This window comes from Ctenopharyngodon idella, chromosome 22 (assembly GCF_019924925.1).
Source record: "Ctenopharyngodon idella isolate HZGC_01 chromosome 22, HZGC01, whole genome shotgun sequence".
NCBI lineage: Eukaryota > Metazoa > Chordata > Actinopteri > Cypriniformes > Xenocyprididae > Ctenopharyngodon > Ctenopharyngodon idella.
The window spans coordinates 7,291,230-7,311,933 of record NC_067241.1 but is presented as its reverse complement, the minus strand read 5'-3'; the positions used below and the strand labels follow the sequence as shown (position 1 = coordinate 7,311,933).

The 20,704-nt window shown below is 38.2% G+C and overlaps 1 protein-coding gene across 15 annotated transcripts in view; it reads left to right on the top strand.

Moving 5' to 3' along the window:
• The window catches only part of ubr4 (ubiquitin protein ligase E3 component n-recognin 4), a 52,926-nt gene that overhangs the window by 4,188 nt on the left and 28,034 nt on the right, over positions 1–20,704 (top strand). For 6 of the 15 annotated variants that reach the window (XM_051879126.1, XM_051879121.1, XM_051879116.1 and 3 more), the window contains exons 5-38: positions 2,217–2,356; positions 3,009–3,111; positions 3,613–3,754; positions 3,836–3,960; positions 4,046–4,170; positions 4,265–4,324; positions 4,405–4,595; positions 7,050–7,149; positions 7,216–7,371; positions 7,463–7,580; positions 9,656–9,697; positions 9,887–10,074; positions 11,110–11,266; positions 11,354–11,439; positions 11,557–11,726; positions 11,887–12,166; positions 12,252–12,390; positions 12,541–12,620; positions 13,663–13,791; positions 13,877–14,059; positions 14,155–14,277; positions 14,365–14,594; positions 15,352–15,470; positions 15,600–15,697; positions 15,782–15,939; positions 16,021–16,227; positions 16,491–16,592; positions 16,679–16,779; positions 16,861–17,248; positions 18,567–18,630; positions 18,712–18,903; positions 18,983–19,053; positions 19,147–19,339; positions 20,453–20,686. In XM_051879126.1, the coding sequence (XP_051735086.1) occupies positions 2,217–2,356; positions 3,009–3,111; positions 3,613–3,754; positions 3,836–3,960; positions 4,046–4,170; positions 4,265–4,324; positions 4,405–4,595; positions 7,050–7,149; positions 7,216–7,371; positions 7,463–7,580; positions 9,656–9,697; positions 9,887–10,074; positions 11,110–11,266; positions 11,354–11,439; positions 11,557–11,726; positions 11,887–12,166; positions 12,252–12,390; positions 12,541–12,620; positions 13,663–13,791; positions 13,877–14,059; positions 14,155–14,277; positions 14,365–14,594; positions 15,352–15,470; positions 15,600–15,697; positions 15,782–15,939; positions 16,021–16,227; positions 16,491–16,592; positions 16,679–16,779; positions 16,861–17,248; positions 18,567–18,630; positions 18,712–18,903; positions 18,983–19,053; positions 19,147–19,339; positions 20,453–20,686 (4,994 nt within the window). The remainder of the gene's footprint in view (positions 1–2,216; positions 2,357–3,008; positions 3,112–3,612; positions 3,755–3,835; positions 3,961–4,045; positions 4,171–4,264; positions 4,325–4,404; positions 4,596–7,049; positions 7,150–7,215; positions 7,372–7,462; positions 7,581–9,655; positions 9,698–9,886; positions 10,075–11,109; positions 11,267–11,353; positions 11,440–11,556; positions 11,727–11,886; positions 12,167–12,251; positions 12,391–12,540; positions 12,621–13,662; positions 13,792–13,876; positions 14,060–14,154; positions 14,278–14,364; positions 14,595–15,351; positions 15,471–15,599; positions 15,698–15,781; positions 15,940–16,020; positions 16,228–16,490; positions 16,593–16,678; positions 16,780–16,860; positions 17,249–18,566; positions 18,631–18,711; positions 18,904–18,982; positions 19,054–19,146; positions 19,340–20,452; positions 20,687–20,704) is intronic. The other 9 variants (XM_051879129.1, XM_051879127.1, XM_051879128.1 and 6 more) reach the window with 7 other exon arrangements.

Genomic DNA, 20,704 nt, shown 5'->3' with positions numbered 1-20,704 from the left:
TTGGTCGCAAGACCGGGAAAACAGACGTCTTTGAACCTCTTTGAAGTGCGCACCCAAGTCCGAGTTGCTTTCTCATTCACGTGAATTGCGCCACAGTTGCAGTGCAACCAAACCCAGACCACCTTCTACATGTAGTCTCAGGTTCGATACCAGGGTCCTTATAACAGCTTTCATATTACCAATTTTTCATGCAAACCGTACCCCCTTTTCGAGTTCGAAGTGTGAAGCCATCCTAAGGCATGTGAAATGTCTTGCTTGGTGTAATGACCTGTTTTTATGGATGTAATGTCTGTGGTTTAGACATAGGCCCAGTGTTGCAGGATGGGAATATGCAGCAGTGTTTTGGTGTGTTAAATGATGAGCCTCTTGCTTGCAATTTCAACACAGCTGTTCAGAAGTAAACAACTTGAGGTGGAGAAGATGTTTCATTTGTAGGATTTTCATGTTTCCTTTGCCTTGTAATTAAAGAGACATAATATCTGGTGTAGATTGGCTCAGATAATTCCTACAGGTCTACTTGTGCTGATTTTGTGGGAAGATCTACAGAATTAATTTATACATAACAATGTTCAAGGGGTTGTGGGGTCGGTGAGGTTTTTTAATCCTGTTGAAAGAATTCTCTTATGCTGCATTTATTTAAAAACAGTGAAAACAGTAAGATTGTCAAATATTATTACAATTGAAAATAACTGTTTTCTATTTTTATATAATTTAAAATGTAATGATTTATTACTGCAATTTTCAGCAGCCATTACTTCAGTCTTCAATGTCACATGATCATCATTCTGATATCAAAGACTTTATATACAGAAAGACGGTGCACTCGACTCATATTACTATGAATGGGAGAAAGTGCAATGCGCAATATGGCGGAATAAGTCCCGCCTTCTAAATAAAAGAGCCATTCGATGATTGGTAAAGTCATCGCAGCTGCCTTTAGAAGCCCCGGTTGCTATAGAAACGGTCAGTGCACTTAGGACTGCTCCAACAGTTGTTGTCAGATTTCATTGGTGATTTCTAATATGAAATTTAATCGTAAGATTGGTGAATAGCTTTGGAGAATTTCATGTTTCCCCATTCAAAGAGATATGAGCTGCACTTGCATGACTGAAATAGCTACCTGAGAGGCGTTTTAAAGATGGCTGCCGAGTGAAATAACTTTTTTTCAGGATTCTTTGGTGAATAGGAAGTTCAAAAGAACAGCATTTATTTAAAATAAAAAAAGTTACTGTCACTTTTTTTAAGTAATGCATCCTTGCTGAATAAAAGTATTAATTTCTTCCCCAAAAGATTTTTACTGACCTAAACTTTTGAACGGTAATGTATATGGCTAAATGTGTTAAAAGGAGCTAAAAGAAAGTAGTATACTCTTTTTGGCAAATGATCAATTTAGCCAAAATATTTAATAAACATACACACAAAGAGGATCTGTAGGATTGTAGGTTTTTATGGAAGTTCTAATAGTGTGCAATTCTGCTGGGACAGATTCCATGTGGACAGATTCCCAAGGTGCCGTTACAGTTCATTCATGTTTCACAAAGCTGATGCAGCGCTGGCAGTACCCAGATGTGTCATATATTTGTTCTCTTTACAGCCCTTCATCTGCTATACATGAGAATTAATGAAACGTCATTTTACTGTGTGTCTGTTTTTGCTGCTCATTTGATTATTTTGGCTAATTATAATCTCTCTTGTGAGTTTTACTCAGTTTAGATCAAGTCAGAAGGGAGCTGTTCTGTTTAGTTCTGTTCATTCTTTAATATTACAAATTAGTAACGCATTCTTTTAGCATGTTAATTCAGTACCATTATTTATTTAATTTTTTTTTTTTTTTTTAAAGGAACATGCCTACACCAAATTTGGGGGCTTTTCTCAGGAAATATTTTTATATTATTGTATGTAAATAATTTAATTGATTAAACAATGCATCATGGAAGTAATTTTTTTTTTTTTCAGTTGATTGACAGCCCTTCAAATTAATCATGAATGTCTAATTTTTCTAAAAAAAAGAGTTGGCACAGTTCTGTCCAGGCAAAGCAATGTCTCATCTGCGTTTATTAACTTTTTTCCTCATGTGAGTGCCAGACTGGTAGAAAGAAAGCTTTGTTTTCTTTCCTCTGTCAGAGAGGATTTGAGATCATCCGAAATAGTTAACTCAAGGATGAGATTCTGTCTGCTGATATTCTGCAATCATCTTTGGTGCTCTTGTTTTCCAGTGGAGGACCAGAAGGAGATTCCCTCCCCTGTTAACCCCGAACTCAGACATAAAGAAGTCCAAATGAACTTTTTCAATCAGCTCACATCAGTGTTTAACCCTGACATTACCGGGCTGGCCTCTCCATCTGTTCACATGCAGGTCAGTGAATGAGATTAGTCTTTCAATAGGGTTCACAATAGCTATGTTTACATGGACACCTTTTGTTTGTTTGATATATCTGAACATAGTGTTTACATGAATGCTAAATAAAATGATTGGGTCTATGTGTTTGTTTATATATCACAAGCTTGATATCGGAATTGAATATACAGACTGTTGCCACTTATTAACCATCCTCCTACTATTCTTTCTTTTAAAAAGCAGACTTAAAAATGTATCTATTTAAGGGAGATGATGAGCATATAAAGCATTGTGCCATGCTGATTGTATTTATCAAGCAGTAAAAACGCCCCTTTCCGTGCCCAAACAAGTCATCTGTGGATGAGAGTCCGAAGCAAGGACTAGGGCTATTTTAGAATTTCACGACAGTCATTTATGACACTATTTTCAACAACATGTCCTATCAAACTGATTAGAAAAAAGTTTAAACCACCTCTTACAATCCGAATGAAATTCATTATGATTGACATTTTTTTTTTTATTCTGACTTGATACTAGTCTGATTACAAATAGATTATTAGTGTCCATGAAAACACAGCTAAAGATGTGATTACTCCTGGGATTACTGCTGTTTTGTTATGAGCAAACAAAAATGTTTTAGGACAAAACTGTCATGTCATGTTTTTTACAGGGTGAGAATGAATGTGATGACCAGACAACAGCAGATCAGGCAACGCAGGCCAAAATGAAGAATGCCTTCATCTCTCAAAATGTGTCCAGTTTACAAGAATTAGGTGAGCTGTACTTATTGAGCTCAAACTTTTCAACCCATTTACCACATGATCAAATCAGACCAAGTACCAGATTCAATACCTCCTAGTCACAATATTCCCTCTTTTTTTCAGCATTGAGCAAATTGAAAAGTGTAATATTAAGCACTGTTAACACCATACTCACAATGCCATTTTGATTAATATCAATATTTATGTATCCCTGTCTAAGAGCAGCATCTAAAAGACACATTTTAGAAAGATTACAATTGCATTGCATTTATTTTTTTGATGCCGCCTTTTGTACATATGGACTAAAACTTTGTCATCAAACATTTCAACAGTTGGATGTCACACTGTTACATCAAAGTGTGACAGTTGTAAATAGATCAGAAAAGCTGTTAATATTGTAAATAGATCAGAAATTACAGAAATTTTGATAAATCAAAACAATACCTGTTGAAATGAAGTTGAGCTCATTTTGTTCCACAGTATAAGTTCTTATTCTTATCCCACGCATTACAGGGGGTTCAGAGAAGTTGCTGCGTGTGTGCCTCAACCTTCCCTACTTCTTACGGTATATCAACCGCTTCCAGGATGCGGTATCCGCCAACTCTTTCTTCATCATGCCGGCCACTGTGGCAGACGCTACCGCTGTCCGAAATGGGTAAATCAAAGATACCCTCAGCTCACTGCTGTTTGTTGAATCTGTTAAGAGTGAGTACGCTGACTTCCATCCCCATTTCAGTTTTCACTCCCTGGTGATTGACGTGACAATGGCCTTGGACACGCTTTCCTTGCCTGTACTGGAGCCTTTGACCCCTGGGAGACTACTTGATGTGACTGTGTTAGCACTAAGCTGCCTCTATGCAGGTGGGTTCATTGAAAAATCTCCTCTTGTAGAGTTCAGATGTACGCAGAGAACTTCAGGTGTGTGTTTTTTTTTTTTTTCTCTCAGGTGTGAGTGTGGCAACTTGCATGGCCATACTGCAGGTGGGCAGTGGCTTGCAGCTTCGTGCAGCCTCCACTGGCTCCAAGGAGGAAGACTATGAAAATGACGCTGCTACCATTGTGCAGAAATGCGTAGGTGTCATTAGTGAAGGTGGCAGATGACTTTTGATAGTTTTATTGTCTTTGGTACACTGCTGATCTTCTGTTTATCCTTTTTTTTCAACAGCTGGAAATCTATGAGATGATTGGACAGGCCATCAGTAGCTCTCGCAGAGCTGGAGGGGAGGTAGGTGAACTATTTGCCACAGAGTATACAACATAAGTGAGAATAGCCCACATCTGAGATCTGGTTTCGTGTTTCAACAGCATTATCAGAACTTTCAGCTCTTGGGCGCCTGGTGCCTGTTGAACAGCCTGTATTTGATACTGAACCTGAGCCCCACGGCCCTGGCTGATAAAGGGAAGGAGAAAGATCCCCTGGCAGCACTACGGGTCAGAGACATCGCCACCCGAACCAAGGATGGAGCAGGATCTCCTAAACTTGGCCCAGGGAAAGGGTAAGTGCCTTTGTGTTCTGAGCTTTAAGTTAATGCCTAATAAATTATGAGTTCATGAAATATAAGAGTGTCCTAAATCATGTGGCAAGTTCTTAGAAATGGACTTCATTTTGGGTTTAATCTTTTTTTATTATTTTTTTTTTTAAAGTTTATATAGTTTCAGTTGTGTGTGTGTGTGTATATATATATATATATATATATATATATATATATATATATATATATATATATATATATATTACACACATACACAGTACTCAGCGGAAATGAGTACACCCCCTTTGAAAAGTAGCATTTTAAACAATATCTCAATAAACACAAAAACAATTTCCAAAATGTTAACAAGACTAAGTTTAACATAACATCTGTTTAACTTATAGCATGAAAGTAAGGTCAATAATATAACATAGATTACACATTTTTCAGTTTTACTCAAATTAGGGTGATGCAAAAATGAGTACACCCCACAACAAAAACTACTACATCTAGTACTTTGTATGGCCTCCATGATTTTTAATGACAGCACCAAGTCTTCTAGGCATGGAATGAACAAGTTGGCGACATTTTGCAACATCTTTTTCCATTCTTCAAGAATGACCTCTTTTAGAGACTGGATGCTGGATGGAGAGTGATGCTCAATTTGTCTCTTCAGAATTCCCCATAGGTGCTCGGTTGGGTTCAGATCAGGAGACACTGAATCACTTTCACCCTGTTCTTCTTCAGAAATCCAACAGTAGCCTTAGATGTGCGTTTAGGATCATTGTCATGTTGGAAAAGTGCACGACGGCCAAGGGCACGGAGTGATGGTAGCATCTTCTCTTTCAGTATAGAGCAGTACATCTGTGAATTCATGATGCTATCAATGAAATGCAGCTCCCCGACACCAGCAGCACTCATGCAGCCCCACATAAGGACACTGCCACCACCATGTTTCACTGCAGGCACCATGCATTTTTCTTTGTATTCCTCACCTTTGCGACGCCATACAGTTTTGAAGCAATCAGTTCCAAAAACATTTATCTTGGTCTCATCACTCCAGAGTATAGAGTCCCAGTAATCTTCATCTTTGTCAGCATGGGCCCTGGCAAACTCTGGGCGGGCTTTTTTTGTGCCTGGGCTTTAGGAGAGGCTTCTTTCGTGGACGGCACCCATGCATGCCATTTCTTTTTCCACCCCAGTTTGGCTTTCTACTTCTTTAGATAACTGCAGTGAACTTGCATGCTGATTTTTTTTCAACCCTTCTCATCAGAAGACGCTCCTGTCAAGGTGTTAACTTCCGTGGATGACCTGGACGTCTCTGTGAGATGGTTGCAGTTCCATCTTTTTTAAATTTTTGTACCACTTTTGCTACAGTATTCTGACTGATAAGTAAAGCTTTGCTGATCTTCTTGTAGCCTTCACCTTTCTGGTGTAAAGATTTTTTTTTCTTTCTCAGGTCTTGTGACATTTCTCTTCCATGTGGTGCCATTGCTGACAGCATGAAATGGGAAGGGGTGATAACACCCTTTTGTAGTCAACTGTCTGCTGGACACCTGTGTAATGAATAATTAGACTCACCTGTGGTTGAATTCTTGTTAAATTAGACATTTGTAGTCTAAAATTTAGCTTTGCTCCAGAGACTTTCAGTGGGGTGTACTCATTTTTGCATCACCCTAATTTGAGTAAAACTGAAAATTTTGTTCTCTAAGTTATATTATTAACCTTACTTTCATGTTATAAGTTAAACAGATGTTATATAAAACTTTTTGGAAAACATTTTGGAAATTGTTTTTGTGTTCATTGAGATATTGTTTGTTACTTTTCAAAGGGGGTATACTCATTTACGCTGAGCACTGTATATATATTAAAAAAAAAACAAAAAAAAAACATATATATATATATGTGTGTGTGTATATGTGTGTGTGTGTGTGTGTACTTTTTTTTTTATTATTATTATTTATTTATTTTTATTTTTTGGGGGGGGAGTTGCACCACATTTTACAACTTGAACTAACCTTACCTTGACAAAGTCAAATTATCTAATATTTTAAATACCTAAATTAAATTTATTGACCTTGACAGACTTTTATGATGGTCTGCAGGAATCCTCTTCTCATTATAATTCCCTGATATCATAATATTTATAATATATTGATAAATCGTAAAGCAGTTTAGTTGAAAAAGGTTTTTTTTTTTTTAAAAAACTAAAGATTTTGTGAAACTATTTTTTAATGAGGCTTCATTATTTTTAGTATTATTACTACTATTATCACTACTATATTTTAAGGTTTTCATTGATATCAGGATAACATCATCCTGACATTCTTTACTTTACCTTCAATTAAATTGATACAGAAAAAAATAAAAAACAAGCTCATGATCGATGAAGTGTATTAAACTCATTGTATGTATGAATTGGATTTTTAACGTGATTTTGAATATAACAAAAAATAAGTGTCAGTTTCCCCCCATCAGGCACCAAGGTTTTGGGGTTCTGTCAGTCATTCTGGCCAATCACTCAATCAAGCTGCTCACATCACTGTTCCAGGACTTACAAGTGGAGGCTCTTCACAGAGTAAGGCCAAACACAACTGCTTCTTTTGAAATACCATGCATTTTTATATTCTAAATATAAGTGAAGCCGTTTTCTGTCTTTAAGGGCTGGGCAAGTGACGGGCCTCCAGCAGAGCTGAACATAATGGCCCAGAGCACGTCCATCCAGAGAGTGCAGAGACTCATTGACTCGGTCCCTCTCACCAACCTGCTCTTCACACTGCTCTCCACCTCCTATAAAAAGGTACGTGACCACAAGACTCAATCATGGTTGCTATGAGGAAGTTTTCTGTTGTGTTTGATGAATGTGGTGGCTCTGGTCCTGCTTGATTCAGGCATGTGTGCTGCAGCGGCAGAGGAAGGGTTCAGTTAGCAGTGACGCCAGTGCCTCCACTGACTCCAACACTTACTATGAAGATGACTTCAGCAGCACAGAAGAGGACAGCAGTCAAGGTAACGAACACTGCAGATTTCTTACTATTTAAAGTGTCATGAAACCCCCCTGTTTTAGCACTGCTTGTTCACACCTCTGATTTGAAAAAGACAAAAAATTGGTGTGTAAAGCTGTAGAGGGTGGAAAGAAGGGAGACAACCAATAAAACCTGCAATACACTCATTATACAGACAAATGAATATTTAAATGTGAGCGGAAGAAAAAAAAAAACAACAGATTTGCAGGAACCTTGATGTATTTTAAAAATATCCTATGACAAGAAATCTTATCGTTAGATACTACTATCATGACCCAATCAAATACATTTTGTTAAATTATTCTTAGAAATATCAACAAATCAGCATTATAACTTCGCATAGCTACTGGTTTATATGAAAAATGAGAAAACTAATAATAAAATGTCTAATAATAATTACATTACGTTTACGAGCACTACAGTTTATGAACATATGACACACATCAGTTTAACACAGAAAGAATAAAGGCATAGTTATTCTTCTTTGAATTTTTCCTTCTACATCATTGTCTTCTGTGTATCAGAATAATCCATCTTGTCATCGCGTTCATGATCAGACGTTCACTGTATCACTCTGTCCTTATTTGCACATGTATATATCATTAGAAGAAGACATGATGAAATATGTGTGCATACACGCTGCTGGTTCATGTTTGGAGCAGGAGAGTATGTGAAATATGTCCATAACTTGAAACACACTTGCTCCAGTCCAGATATAAAGTTTAATCCATGTTGTTAAACTGTTTGTGGAGAAAACCACTCTTGTGCGTGCTCAACATGTGTGTTTTAGGCTTTCATGATCTTTTAACCTTGTAAATGAAGGCCACAGTGAGGTCAGACATTGTAGTTGAACTTGTAATTAAGAAAGAACCTGACATTCAGTACATGTGCAGAGTAGTTGCTTTTACCAGTACATTTCTCCATTAGACTGATATCTAGCTGGGTGAATCTCACAAAAAAATCTCTAGGTTATATTTCAAAATGAGTTATATTTCAAAATGAAACATTAGGAAACATTATTTTGCTGAAAATGAAGCACATTTTTGGACTTTTGTCTCATGACAATTAGGCAGATTTTGCAATGAAGAAAAATCACATTCTCAATACTGGAATATTAATGAATGGGATAATAATGAAAATCATCCTGTCCGCATACATATGTATTTTTATTTTTTGTTCATTATTTTTCCTTGATTATTTTTTACTCCTAAATAAACTTTCTTAATGCACTTCAGAATATAAAAAAATGCATTACTGTAATTTTGACATATGATTTACTGTAATGCTTTTTTTATTGCTGCTACAATTTGAAAGTGTGGATTTAAATTCTCTTATTTTTGAAAACAGTAATGTCAAAAAACACAAAAGCTGATTTTCTCAAAAATAGTCTTAATTTTCTTTATGCTAAATTTTGATATTTTTTTTCCTATTTTGCATTGAAATATGACCTGTGCATTTCTTGACAAGATTTAATAAATAATATATAATAATAATCTTTACTAGATTTTTTTCATTTAATTATTTTATTTTACTTTTTTATTTTATTAAGTGCTCACTGATTCCTTTTTTTTTTTTTTTTGACCCCTAAGTAAACTATAAATCCATTTTACAATAAGCATTACTGTAATGCTATTTTTATTCTCTCTTTTTGCATTACAGTAGTCTACTGACAGTTGGGAAGAGAGGATTTAAATGTGATTAATTATTATAACAATCATGTCAATATGACCTGAGCTTTTCTTGACAGTTTTTGCGAGGTTCCCCCAGCTTTCTTATTTAATGTTATTAGAATGAGTTATTTTCTATGCAGCTGAGTACAGGGTTTGCTTGTGGTTTACTGAGCTAGTGTCAGGGCTGAGGAATCTCAGGGACATTCTCAGGCAGTTCCTGAGCGCTGCACGCTGTAGTAGAAGGACAGCAGTCAGGCCTCCCCAGAGCTCAGAGTCAGGTCAGTTTACTTCCTGCTCCTGAACACTGTGGCACGCTAAACTAAGCATGCTCTGCTAACTGTGCCGATCTGGCAGCCATCACAGCTAGTGACAGTGTTCATTATTTCAGCAGAGAGAAGACAGGAGAGGACAAGAGCAGCTTGTTTCTCAGGTCAGCAGATCTCTGTTTTAGGTCAGACTCGTAGTGTCTCATTATGCTTCTGTTAATTGTGCAGTAAACAGTAAAAAGATCTTAAGTAGATTTATTTCCATGGCTAAATGGAAACAGCTTCACTGTTTGCATACAGTACAGTGACTTCATTGAATTCTGTGCTGAATGTCACTCTTGGCGTGTTTTCAGATGATGATAGTGAGCCCATTCTGGGACTGTGGTTTGAAGAGACAATTTCTCCCAGTAAAGAGAAGGTGGCACCTCCACCTCCCCCTCCTCCCCCACCTCTGGAAACATCCCCGAGACTGAAGAGCCCCAGCAAGCTGAACACGGCAGAGAACGGCAACATCCTGGCTAGTCGCAAGGACCCAGAGTTGGTGAGGCCACAATGTGTAGTGCATATCTGATTTTGACTAACTTTGTACAGGACATAAAACAACATTTCAGTTCCAGCAGCAAACACATTTGTTATATGGCAAGCTGATAACCAAATCAAACTTGTTTAAGTAGAGTTGTTAAGGCTTGTTCTCGATTCATCTACTCAAAACCAGTGTGAAGTGAGATAACATCTGGCTGTTTTGATATGTTGAAATCAAAATTGATACTTTTTTTTTGTTTGTTTGTTTTTTTTTTATTGATCTTGTTTTTTTTATACAGGCACTCAGTTTTTTTTTTTAATTAATTTTTACTTTTAAATACATAAGTAGTACTTTGTAAAAATTAAAACTAATATGCCGATTTGCTGTTCAAAAAACATTTATTATCAATGTTGAAAACAGTTGTGTACAATTTTTTTTTTCAGGATTATTTGATGAATAGAAAGTTCTAAAGAACAGCGTTTATCTGAAATACAAAGCTTTTGCAAAATTATAAATGTCTATACTGTCACTTTTGATCAATTTAATGCATCCTTGCTAAATAAAAGTGTTAATTTCTTTCCCCCCCACAAAAAAAAAAGCTCTTACTGACCCCAAACTTTTGAACGGTATTGATAATTTTACAAAAGATTTCTATTTCAGGTAAATGCTGTTCTTACTACGCATCAAAGAATCCTGAAAAAAATTGTACACAACTATTTTCAAAATTGATAATAATAATGTTTCTTGAGCAGCAAATCGGCGTTATGATGCTGTAATGATGCTACAGCTGAAAGTAATGATGCTGAAAATAAAAATTCTTTTTATTTTATTTTACAATTGTTATTTGTTTATGTTGCAAATAAATAATACATATATAACAATAAATAAGAATTTTAAAATATATATTTAAAATTGTGTATAAACTTGTATAAATATTATTTTAATAAATATTATTTTTGTATCATTTATTTGTTTATTTACATCACATTACACAATGAGTGAAATGGGTTGCAAAAGCCATTTCATGTTAACTTGACATGTTTCTTATTCTAGTTTTTGAGTTTGGCCTCAAGCATACTGAACTTCATCACCACCTCCATGCTGAAGTCCAGAAATAATTTCATTCGCAACTACCTGAGCGTGTCGCTCACGGAGCAGCACATGGCCACCCTCGCCAGCATCATCAAGGATGTCGACAAAGATGTCAAAGGTTTTTTAAGCCCCCTGCTCTATTCTCTATCTTACGTTTACGCTTCCGTTTAGGCATTTCCTAACATGCAACTTTGTTGCCTTCCAGGTTCCTCTGATGACGAATTCGCCTCAGCCCTCTATCACTTTAATCATTCTCTGGTAACATCAGACCTGCCCTCTCCATCTCTACAGGTAAAATAATTTAAAAAAAATGCTGAAAAATGCCTGATTTGAACCTCAATATTAATTTAACAAATTTGTGACACACATCAGGTATCTGATACCTTGTTTTCTATAACTTTTCTTCAGAACACTCTTCTGCAGCAGTTAGGTGTTGCCCCATTCTCAGAGGGTCCCTGGCCCATGTACATCCATCCTCAGTCTCTCTCAGTGCTCTCCAGGTTACTGCTGATCTGGCAGCATAAAGCCAGCCAGCAGGGGGAGCCTGATGTACCCGAGTGCATGAAGGTCTGGGAGAGGTAAGACATCACTCAATCTTTAAGAATTAGTTTTTTTTTTTTTTTTTTTTTTTTCCCTCAAAATTTGGGTTCCTCACAAGATTCTCACCAATGTGTATATTGTGTTTAAACATCAAGTTCATCATATAACATATTCACAACTGGAATATATTTTCCTTAGGTTTGTGGGCACTCTAAAACAGCACACGCTACAGGGAGCGGTCCCTGCTGACGAGGACCTCAACGTTGAACACCTCCAGCTGCTATTGCTCATCTTTCACAACTTCTCTGAAAAGGGCCGCCGCAACGTCCTAACCCTCTGCATGCAGGCCATCGCTGAAATCGCGGCCCATGTGGATTCTCAGCTTCAGGCTATACCCCTCAACCTGGCCCGCATCTTGCTTGTGTTCGACTACCTGCTGCACCAATACTCAAAAGTTCCCATGTACTTGTTTGAGCAGGTACGAATGTAGCTGTACTTTCCCTGGAAACATGCCACTGTTTTGTAGATAGTTTTTAACAATTAGATTTTATTTGCACACTCAGGTCCAGTATAATCTTTTGACACCATTGGCATCCGGTGCCAGTTCAGGACAGGATGGGGGAAAGAGAGGTGCCGTCCCACTTTATTATGGTTTCAAAGAGGTGGAGGAGAACTGGGCCAAGCACTGCTCGGCAGGTAGGAGTAAGTCAGACCTCTTATATTTCTTTCCATTGTACCCTAGATAATCTATATCACACATACAGCAGTCCTCAATAAACAACAGTTTAAAGCTTTGCTAATCTAGTGCAAGAGCTCTTTTGATTATTGAGGTCTGTTGTCCCTCTCATTTAGATTCCACAGTGCAGCCGAAATTCTACTGTGTTCTGTCCCCTGAAGCCTCAGAGGATGACAGGAGTCGACTTGACGGCAAGGTGAGGCCACACATCACAAGTCTACACAAGCAGTAGAGCCATGGGAGTGTCTGTGCACCTAGTTAAAGAAAATCGTTTTGGTTTGCATGAACTTTTCAGTGTCTTGAGGCCTCAATATACTTATGGTGAAGTTCTTTTTCGTTCTTCGCTTAGGGGTAAAAAGTAATTCGAAATTCATGACCAGCAATATACTGTTAGTGAACATCCTGACGCCGCCCACACTGCTTAATGTGTCGTTTAGATGAATATGTAAATATATGCTGCGTGCTTTTCTTTCAACAACAAAAAAACAAAAACAAAATAAAAAGTGACAGTGATGAGAAAACAGCAGTTAAGAAAGCATCTGATCATAGCGATGTGGATGTGTTTGACAATTTGGCTGGAGACAGTCAAGTCACGTGACATTTGTTTATTTAGCACTTTATATATTATTTAAAAGCAAGCAGAGACTCTCCAGTGTATTCATGTTTTTACTTGCGGAGGCTGATCTTGATGGACTAAACAGAAGAAATGAACCTGAGAAGATTTCCACGTCAAAGGCGGAGCCTCAGAGCCACACCCTACCTATTATGTCATCGCATTGGACCAATGGTAGTTCGATGGTGTTTACCATCCAGAACAAACTTTTCCAGAAAGTTCGGTTTGGCAAGCTGTTTTGAATTCATGAAACAAACACAAAACAAACTTCGTTTTGGCCTGATTTTGTTTGAAATATGTCACACCAGTTTGTTCTTTGATTTCGCTTGAAATATTTTTATTAATAATATTACAAGAAATGTATTTATTATTATTATTTTAATTATAATACATGCTGTCTCTAAATTAATTTGAGAGGCAACATCAAATATTCGTACTTTTAAAATGTTTATAAATGTCTCACAACTACACCATTTAAGAAAATCACAGAAACGTTTACAAGATTATTTTAAAAACAAAACAAAAAATCGTGAGACATTACAGTACTAAAATATACACTTTTTCCCTGTTTATATATAAATGTTCATTTTAAGTTAATGTGCATGTTATTTGTCAACTGTTACAGGTCTTCCAAGTGTTGTTCGGTGGTGTGGTGAAGTATGACGACTTGTACTCCTCGTTGATCTCCCTGTTGGCTGCAGGCTCCCGCTTTGACACAGCGAGGCGGCAGGAAAATAAGCCCATCACCCCAGTGGTAAGTTAGACACATTCTGCAATTTTCAGTCACCTTGTTTTTGTGTTGGTTGACCTCTAAATGTTGCTGTCAATCTCTGTTACAGGAAGCATGTTCCTTACAGTACTACTTCCTGGTGCTGTGGAAAATCTTGGGAGTGCTACCACCCTCAAAGGCCTATGTTGAGCAGCTTAAGAATGGCAACAGTGACCCCAGCGAGAGTGACATCTTACACACCCTGAGGTGGTCGTCAAGGTTGCGAGTCAGCACTTTCGTCAACTGGATCAAGGTCGGTTTCGTAATCGTAACACTAAGAAAACCTTGACCAAATGATCAATGTGTCCATCTAAGCTTCAGATTCATCTCTGTTAACTTTTTTATCAGGAACACCTAGTAAAACAGGGAATGAAAGCTGACCATGCCACATCTCTGATCGAAGTGGCCTCGGCCAAGTGCAGTGCAGTGAAATATGATGTGGATCTTGCAGAGGAATACATCGCCAGACAGGTACACTCTCAGAGTAGCCATTAATGGCTGATATGGATTTGTCTCCTGTCTCATAATATATGACCTCATAAAACATCTCCTCCATAGATTTCGTCGTTTTGCTGTGTGGACCCCAACAGCATCCTACCTCTTCACCAAGTACCCTCCCTACAAACCATCTACACATTGGATGCTGTGATTTCCAAAGTGCAAGTGTCTTTAGATGAGCATTTCTCCAAAGTAGCTGCTGATACAGACCCCCACAAATCCTCTGAGATCACCAAAAACCTGCTGCCCGCCACACTGCAGCTCATTGACGTCTATACAGCCTTCACCAGGTTCTGATTACACCACGTACACTGATGTTTATTACACATTTTAAGGGATAGTTCACGCAAAAAGGAGAATTTGGCCATCATTTTTCAAACCACCATAAAAGTTGTTCATATGACTCAACTGAAAAATATGAAAGGCTTCTGCTTGATAGCTTTGTGTGAGGAATAGTCTGTAATTTAAGTGGTTGTTGTTTACTCTTAATCGTCGCCATTATTAAGAATCATTGAGTTAAACTCAAGAACCAGATTGGTTCTTTTCTTGAACAAATTGTGCAGTCCCTTTTGTGATTTGGATCAGTTGTTCATTGAAAAGAACTGGCTCAAAAAAAAAAACAATTTGTTCACTGATCAGAATGATCCAGTTCTTGAATTCAACCCAACAGCTCTGTCCTTTTGGCTTTCTGAAGGTATGATGAAAATTAGCAAATAATGTCTTATATTTCAGTATGCTCCTTGAATGTCTTCAGAACACTTTCGATATAGTGCACATCATTTTTTGTGGCACTTTTTTGTCCTTTTTGGAGCTTGAATTGGTCATTTTTGGAAAATAGATGTATGAAGGTTCTTCGAAATTTCTCCTTTTGTGTTCCAAGGGGGAAATAAACAGCATTCGGCCTTAAAATATGAGAGTAAATAATGACATAGTGTTTGGGTGAACTATCCCTTTAAAGTCCTCAAATAAACTTTATGCAACCAAATGCTTGAATGGTACTGTCCCTAAGCCTTTCCTGATTGGTTTGCTGGTCATATGTTTGCTCAGGTCATACCTGCTGATGAGCCTGCCAGAGGAAGGAGAAAACAAACCCACTGAAGCTAAACTGCAGGGTTATGCTGCTGTGTTGTCCATTGGATCCACGCGTTGCAAAGCCAACTTGCTTGGTAAGAATTCTGGATAATATCAAGATGTTATTGGCATATCTAATCCATTTTTTGTGCAGTGCAGGGTACATACATGTGTTTTTTTTATTTTTATTTTTTTATTTATGTCTGCCCTTTTTGCTCTTTCAGGTCAGACTGTGATGCAGAATCTGCCATCAGCCGTTCAGACACTGTGTGAAACATGGAACAACATTCACACTAATGAATTCCCTAACATTGGCTCATGGGTATGCATGCTTTTCCTTCAGCTCTTAGAGTAAACATACTCTCTTAGTTCTTCACTTTACACTGATCGGTTTCTTTGTCCACAGCGGAATGCCTTTGCCAACGACACCATCCCATCAGAAAGTTACATCAGCGCGATTCAAGCGGCCCATCTGGGGACCCTCAGCAACCAATCGCTGTCCTTAGCCTCCTCTCTCAAACACATTCTGCTCTCATTAGTGCGCCTTACTGGGGACCTCATTGTGTAAGTCTTGAGTGACAGTTGAAACAGATGCATCGTATAACACATAGATAGGTGCTAAAGATTATTTGTGTTTGGCTATAGCACAGAGGAGCTGAACAGTCCACAGGTGATCCGCACACTGCTGCCCCTCCTGCTGGAGAGCAGCACAGAGAGCGTTGCGGAGATCTGCAGCACCTCGCTGGAGAGGATCCTGGGCCCCGCCGAATCAGATGCTTTCCTGGCTCTCGTCTACGAGCGTCTCATCACAGGCTGCTACAACATCATCGCCAATCACTCTGACCCCAACAGGTGAGACCCCAGATGACCATATTATTTTTAAGCAGACTGTCAAACTTAAGATTGAGTCTATAATCTAAAAGAATCTAGATTAAAGGGGTAGTTCACCCAAAATTTAAATTTTGTCTTCATTTACTCACCCTCACTTCAAGTTAAGATATTTTTAATGAACCCTGAGAGGTTTCTGTCCTTTCATGGAAAGTCCAGGTAACCAAAACTTAAAAGATCCAATTTTGGGAGAACTAACAATTTAACATGGTTCTGTTTCCAATTAGTGGTCTGGATGAGTCCGTTCTTGAAGAATGTCTACAGTACCTGGAGAAACAGCTGGAAAGCAGTCAGGTCCGCAAAGCAATGGAGGAATTCTTCTCATTCAGGTACACCCTGAATAAACTCTTTTTAGGAACTGCTAGGAACCCTTTGCATCAGTTTAATACATCACTTTTCCCCCCTTGTCTTGTAGTGGAGAATTGGTGCAGATCATGATGGCCACTGCCAACGAGAACCTATCGGCAAAGTTCTGCAACCGGGTTCTGAAATTCTTCACTAAACTGTTCCAGCTCAGTATGTAGCCATGCTATGTCTCTCAAAAATGTGCCATTTGCTTTTCCCCTCTTACACGTCTCATCTGTGTTCATCCCTCAGCGGAAAAGAGCCCCAATCCCAGCCTTCTGTGCCTGTGCGGCTCATTGGCCCAGCTGGCTTGTGTGGAGCCCATGAGGCTGCAGGCCTGGCTGAGGCGCATGACGGCTTCCCCTCCTAAAGATTCAGACCAGCTGGACACAGTGCAAGAGAACAGGCAGCTCCTGCAACTCCTCACCTCCTACATTGTCCGTGATAACAGCCAGGTGGGAGAGGGCGTCTGCACGGTGCTTCTGAGCACTCTCATACCCATGGCAACGGAGATGCTGGCCAGCGGGGATGGGACGGGCTTCCCTGAGCTCATGGTCATCATGGCCACTCTAGCCAGTGCAGGACAAGGAGCAGGACATCTACAGCTGCACAGAGCTGCCATTGACTGGCTCACAAGATGGTGAGTGACTGGCATCTGAGGGAAATTTATTAATGTATATAGCTAATGTTAACAAATGGAACATTATTGTAAATGTTATATAACTAAAATGTATAATAATAATAAATGTTATATTAGGGCTGGCCGATATGGCTGAAAACTGTATCACGATATCAGTGTTTCATATCGGTCGATATCGATAATTATTGATATTTTTTTTGACCCATTTAAAATAAGGACCAGGAGAAAATATATTACATTTAAACATTTTTATTTTAAACTTAACCTTCCTCTGATCATAATCCCCTCAGTTATTAAAACAGAAATGTCAACAACCATGGAAAACTCAAATAATTAAAATGTTGTGCGGTGTTGCAGCTACAGATGTTGTTGGTTGAATACGGCTGTGCTCCAAAGGGTAAGCGCGGCTAAAGTGGTACATCAAGTTCGTGGTATTACCAGTCTTGCGTAATTTGCAGACGACATTGGTCTGACTACGGTCAGACTTATAATATCCAAAAAACTGCCATACTGGCGAGCTGACTTTTCCTCTTTTATTTACAATTTCCTCGCTCGCTGCGGCACTCATTTTCTGCTTATCAGTTGCCGGTTACTGAAGAGGAATCCAGCAGACCAGCACGAGACAACGATATGGCGCAACCAAACTTGATACTGTTACATGATTGGCTGTTAGCGTGTCACTCCCTACGTTGCTAGGTTACCAGAGAGCGAGTGCCTTTGTTAATGCAACCAAACTTGCTTCGCAACCTCTGTTTTCTTCCGACGAAGAATAAAAAAAAATATTGAACGTTTTATCGAACAGATTTTTTATTGATATCGATCACGTGTCTATCGCGATACATATCGTTATCGTTTTATCGCCCAGCCCTATGTTATATAATATATTGTATTTTAAAATATTGTACATTATATAAATAAATTATATTTTAAAATAAATATTAATAATAATTATATAACCATAATAACAATAAAATAGTTACATATATTTAAATTAATAATAATAAATAAATGTGTAATAACAAATTATAACAAATATGCATTAAAAATATGTACAATTATTAATTACTTGTTTAAAAATATATTTAAATCAAAAATAAAATAAAAATAATGCTTTTTCACAGCATTTTATCAGACAAATTGTTAAAGTACATAATTGTTTTTGCTATAAAACAGTAAAGGACTGTACATTTTATACATATGTTTATATCGGCTAAAGGTTTTGACTTATGCCACACATAGACTGAAGCCACAAAACCTCAACTCTGATTTCATGGGGTATTTCCCTTCTAAATGTGAAATTTTTCTATTTTTCTTTCAGTAAAAAATACTTGTATCAGAAGAACGTTGTGGAAAAAGTTAGCGCTAATGTGTCGCAAGGCAAGGTAGGTGCAATTTGACGGTAACAATTCACACGTTGTGGATTTGATTGTGTCGGACCATAAGTGAAACACTCTTGTTTGCAGCATGCCAGCATGCTGGAGTGTGCCTGCCACATCATTTCCTACCTGGCGGATGTGATGAACGCTTTGAGGCAGAGCAGCGGCCAGGGCTCGTCCCAGCTCCTGATGGAGGGAGAGGAGAAGGCCATTGAAGTGGACTCTGACTGGGTGGAGGAGCTAGCTGTAGAGGAGGAAGACTCACAGGCTGAAGACTCGGTCAGTAAACAGTCTGCTCGCAGTAGATTTAAAGATTGCTTCAGTTTTTCCAGTCATATCTGAGTTTCTTGTGTTATAGGATGAGGATTCACTCTGCAATAAGCTATGCACCTTCACCATCACACAAAAGGAGTTCATGAACCAGCACTGGTAATAGATCCACTCAGGCCTTCCTTTGCTATGAAACAGAAGCGTTCAGAAGATGTGCTGTCGGCCTTTAATCTCCTGCTCTTCCCTGTACAGGTATCACTGTCACACCTGTAAGATGGTGGATGGGGTAGGTGTGTGCACAGTGTGTGCCAAGGTCTGTCACAAAGACCATGAGATCTCCTATGCCAAATACGGCTCTTTCTTCTGTGACTGCGGTGCCAAGGAGGATGGCAGCTGCCAGGTGAGACCGAATACTTCAGGTCATCATGGGAAAAGAGCAACAGCGGTAACTTTGGCTTGCAAATCATTTATCATTGACTGCCATTAGCTCATTTCAGATCTCCCTCAATTCATCAGGGTTTGCAACATTTCATCTTTCCCTGTTTTGGTAATAAAGCAAGTTTGTCCTCTTTTGTTTGGTAGTATATTACTTCAGATAAATTTGATTATTATTAAAGGAATTGTTCACCGCTATAATACACATTTACTCATGTTGTTTCAAACCCTTATGATTTTTACCCTTATGATGGGACATAAAAGTTAATATTACATAGTAATTTTCTATAATAAAGCACCCAAAAAAGGACAAAAAAACAACATAAAAGTAGTCTGAAAGGATTCAGAAGCCTTGGATTATATCACACCCCAGAAGAATGAAGAATGAAATGTGTAAATACGAGGAAAACGGTTTACTTTTTTTTTTTTTTTTTTTTTTTTTTTTTTTTTTTATAAATACGTTTAAAATATATTTATTTCATGCATAGATACCATAGTTTCTGACATTGAAAAAGCAGCCAATAACTGGCTGCTGCATGTTTCAGAATTGAAGCATGGTACTGGGTTCATTTATGCGCAAAACGGCTCACGGCCCAGTGTTTTCAGCGAAAATAAATAATTCAACCCTGTTATCCTGATTTTTATTCAACGTTAATTTCTAAATTGCTCAATCTAGCTTCCAAATTTATCGGTTGCAATAATTGCAAAGCCTCTTAGAAGCTGGATAGCAAAAAATACACTTATATAAAATATTAAGTTTCAGACCCTGTTTAGTACTCATTTTAAGAAAAATGTAGAAACGTAGAAGTTTGGAACAACAATAATGTTAAAACTGTAATATTTTGGTGAACTGTTCCTTTAATCTTCATTATAGTAGTTGTATACCCATAAGATTTCCACTTCATTTTTAATCTAAAAAGCTTTTCAGATAAACATTTCAACATTTAAGCCATATCCATTCATGCATGTCTCCTTGATGGAAACACAAAGCATGTAACAATCAAATTTGATTCCCTCTTCCCTGTGGTGTCCCCTCCCCTCCCCAAGCATAAACATCTTTGTAATTTACCCAATGCAATGCATCCCGTATCCCTGATCCTGGGTCTGTATCCTTGTTTTACAGGCTCTAGTGAAAAGAAGTCCCAGCAGTGGAATGAGCTCCACCATGAAGGAGTCCTCTGCCTTTCAGAGCGAGCTGCGCATGCCGGAGAGCGCCATCCGTCACCAGAGCGCCTCACCCGCGGACAAAGGAAAAGTCACAATCTGTGATGGCAAAAGCAGCGACGACGACAAGCCCAAGAAGAGCAGCGTGTGTAAAAACATTGAGGGCTGCAGGGAGGACCTGCTCGTCCAAGTGGTGCGAAAATGTCTTCGC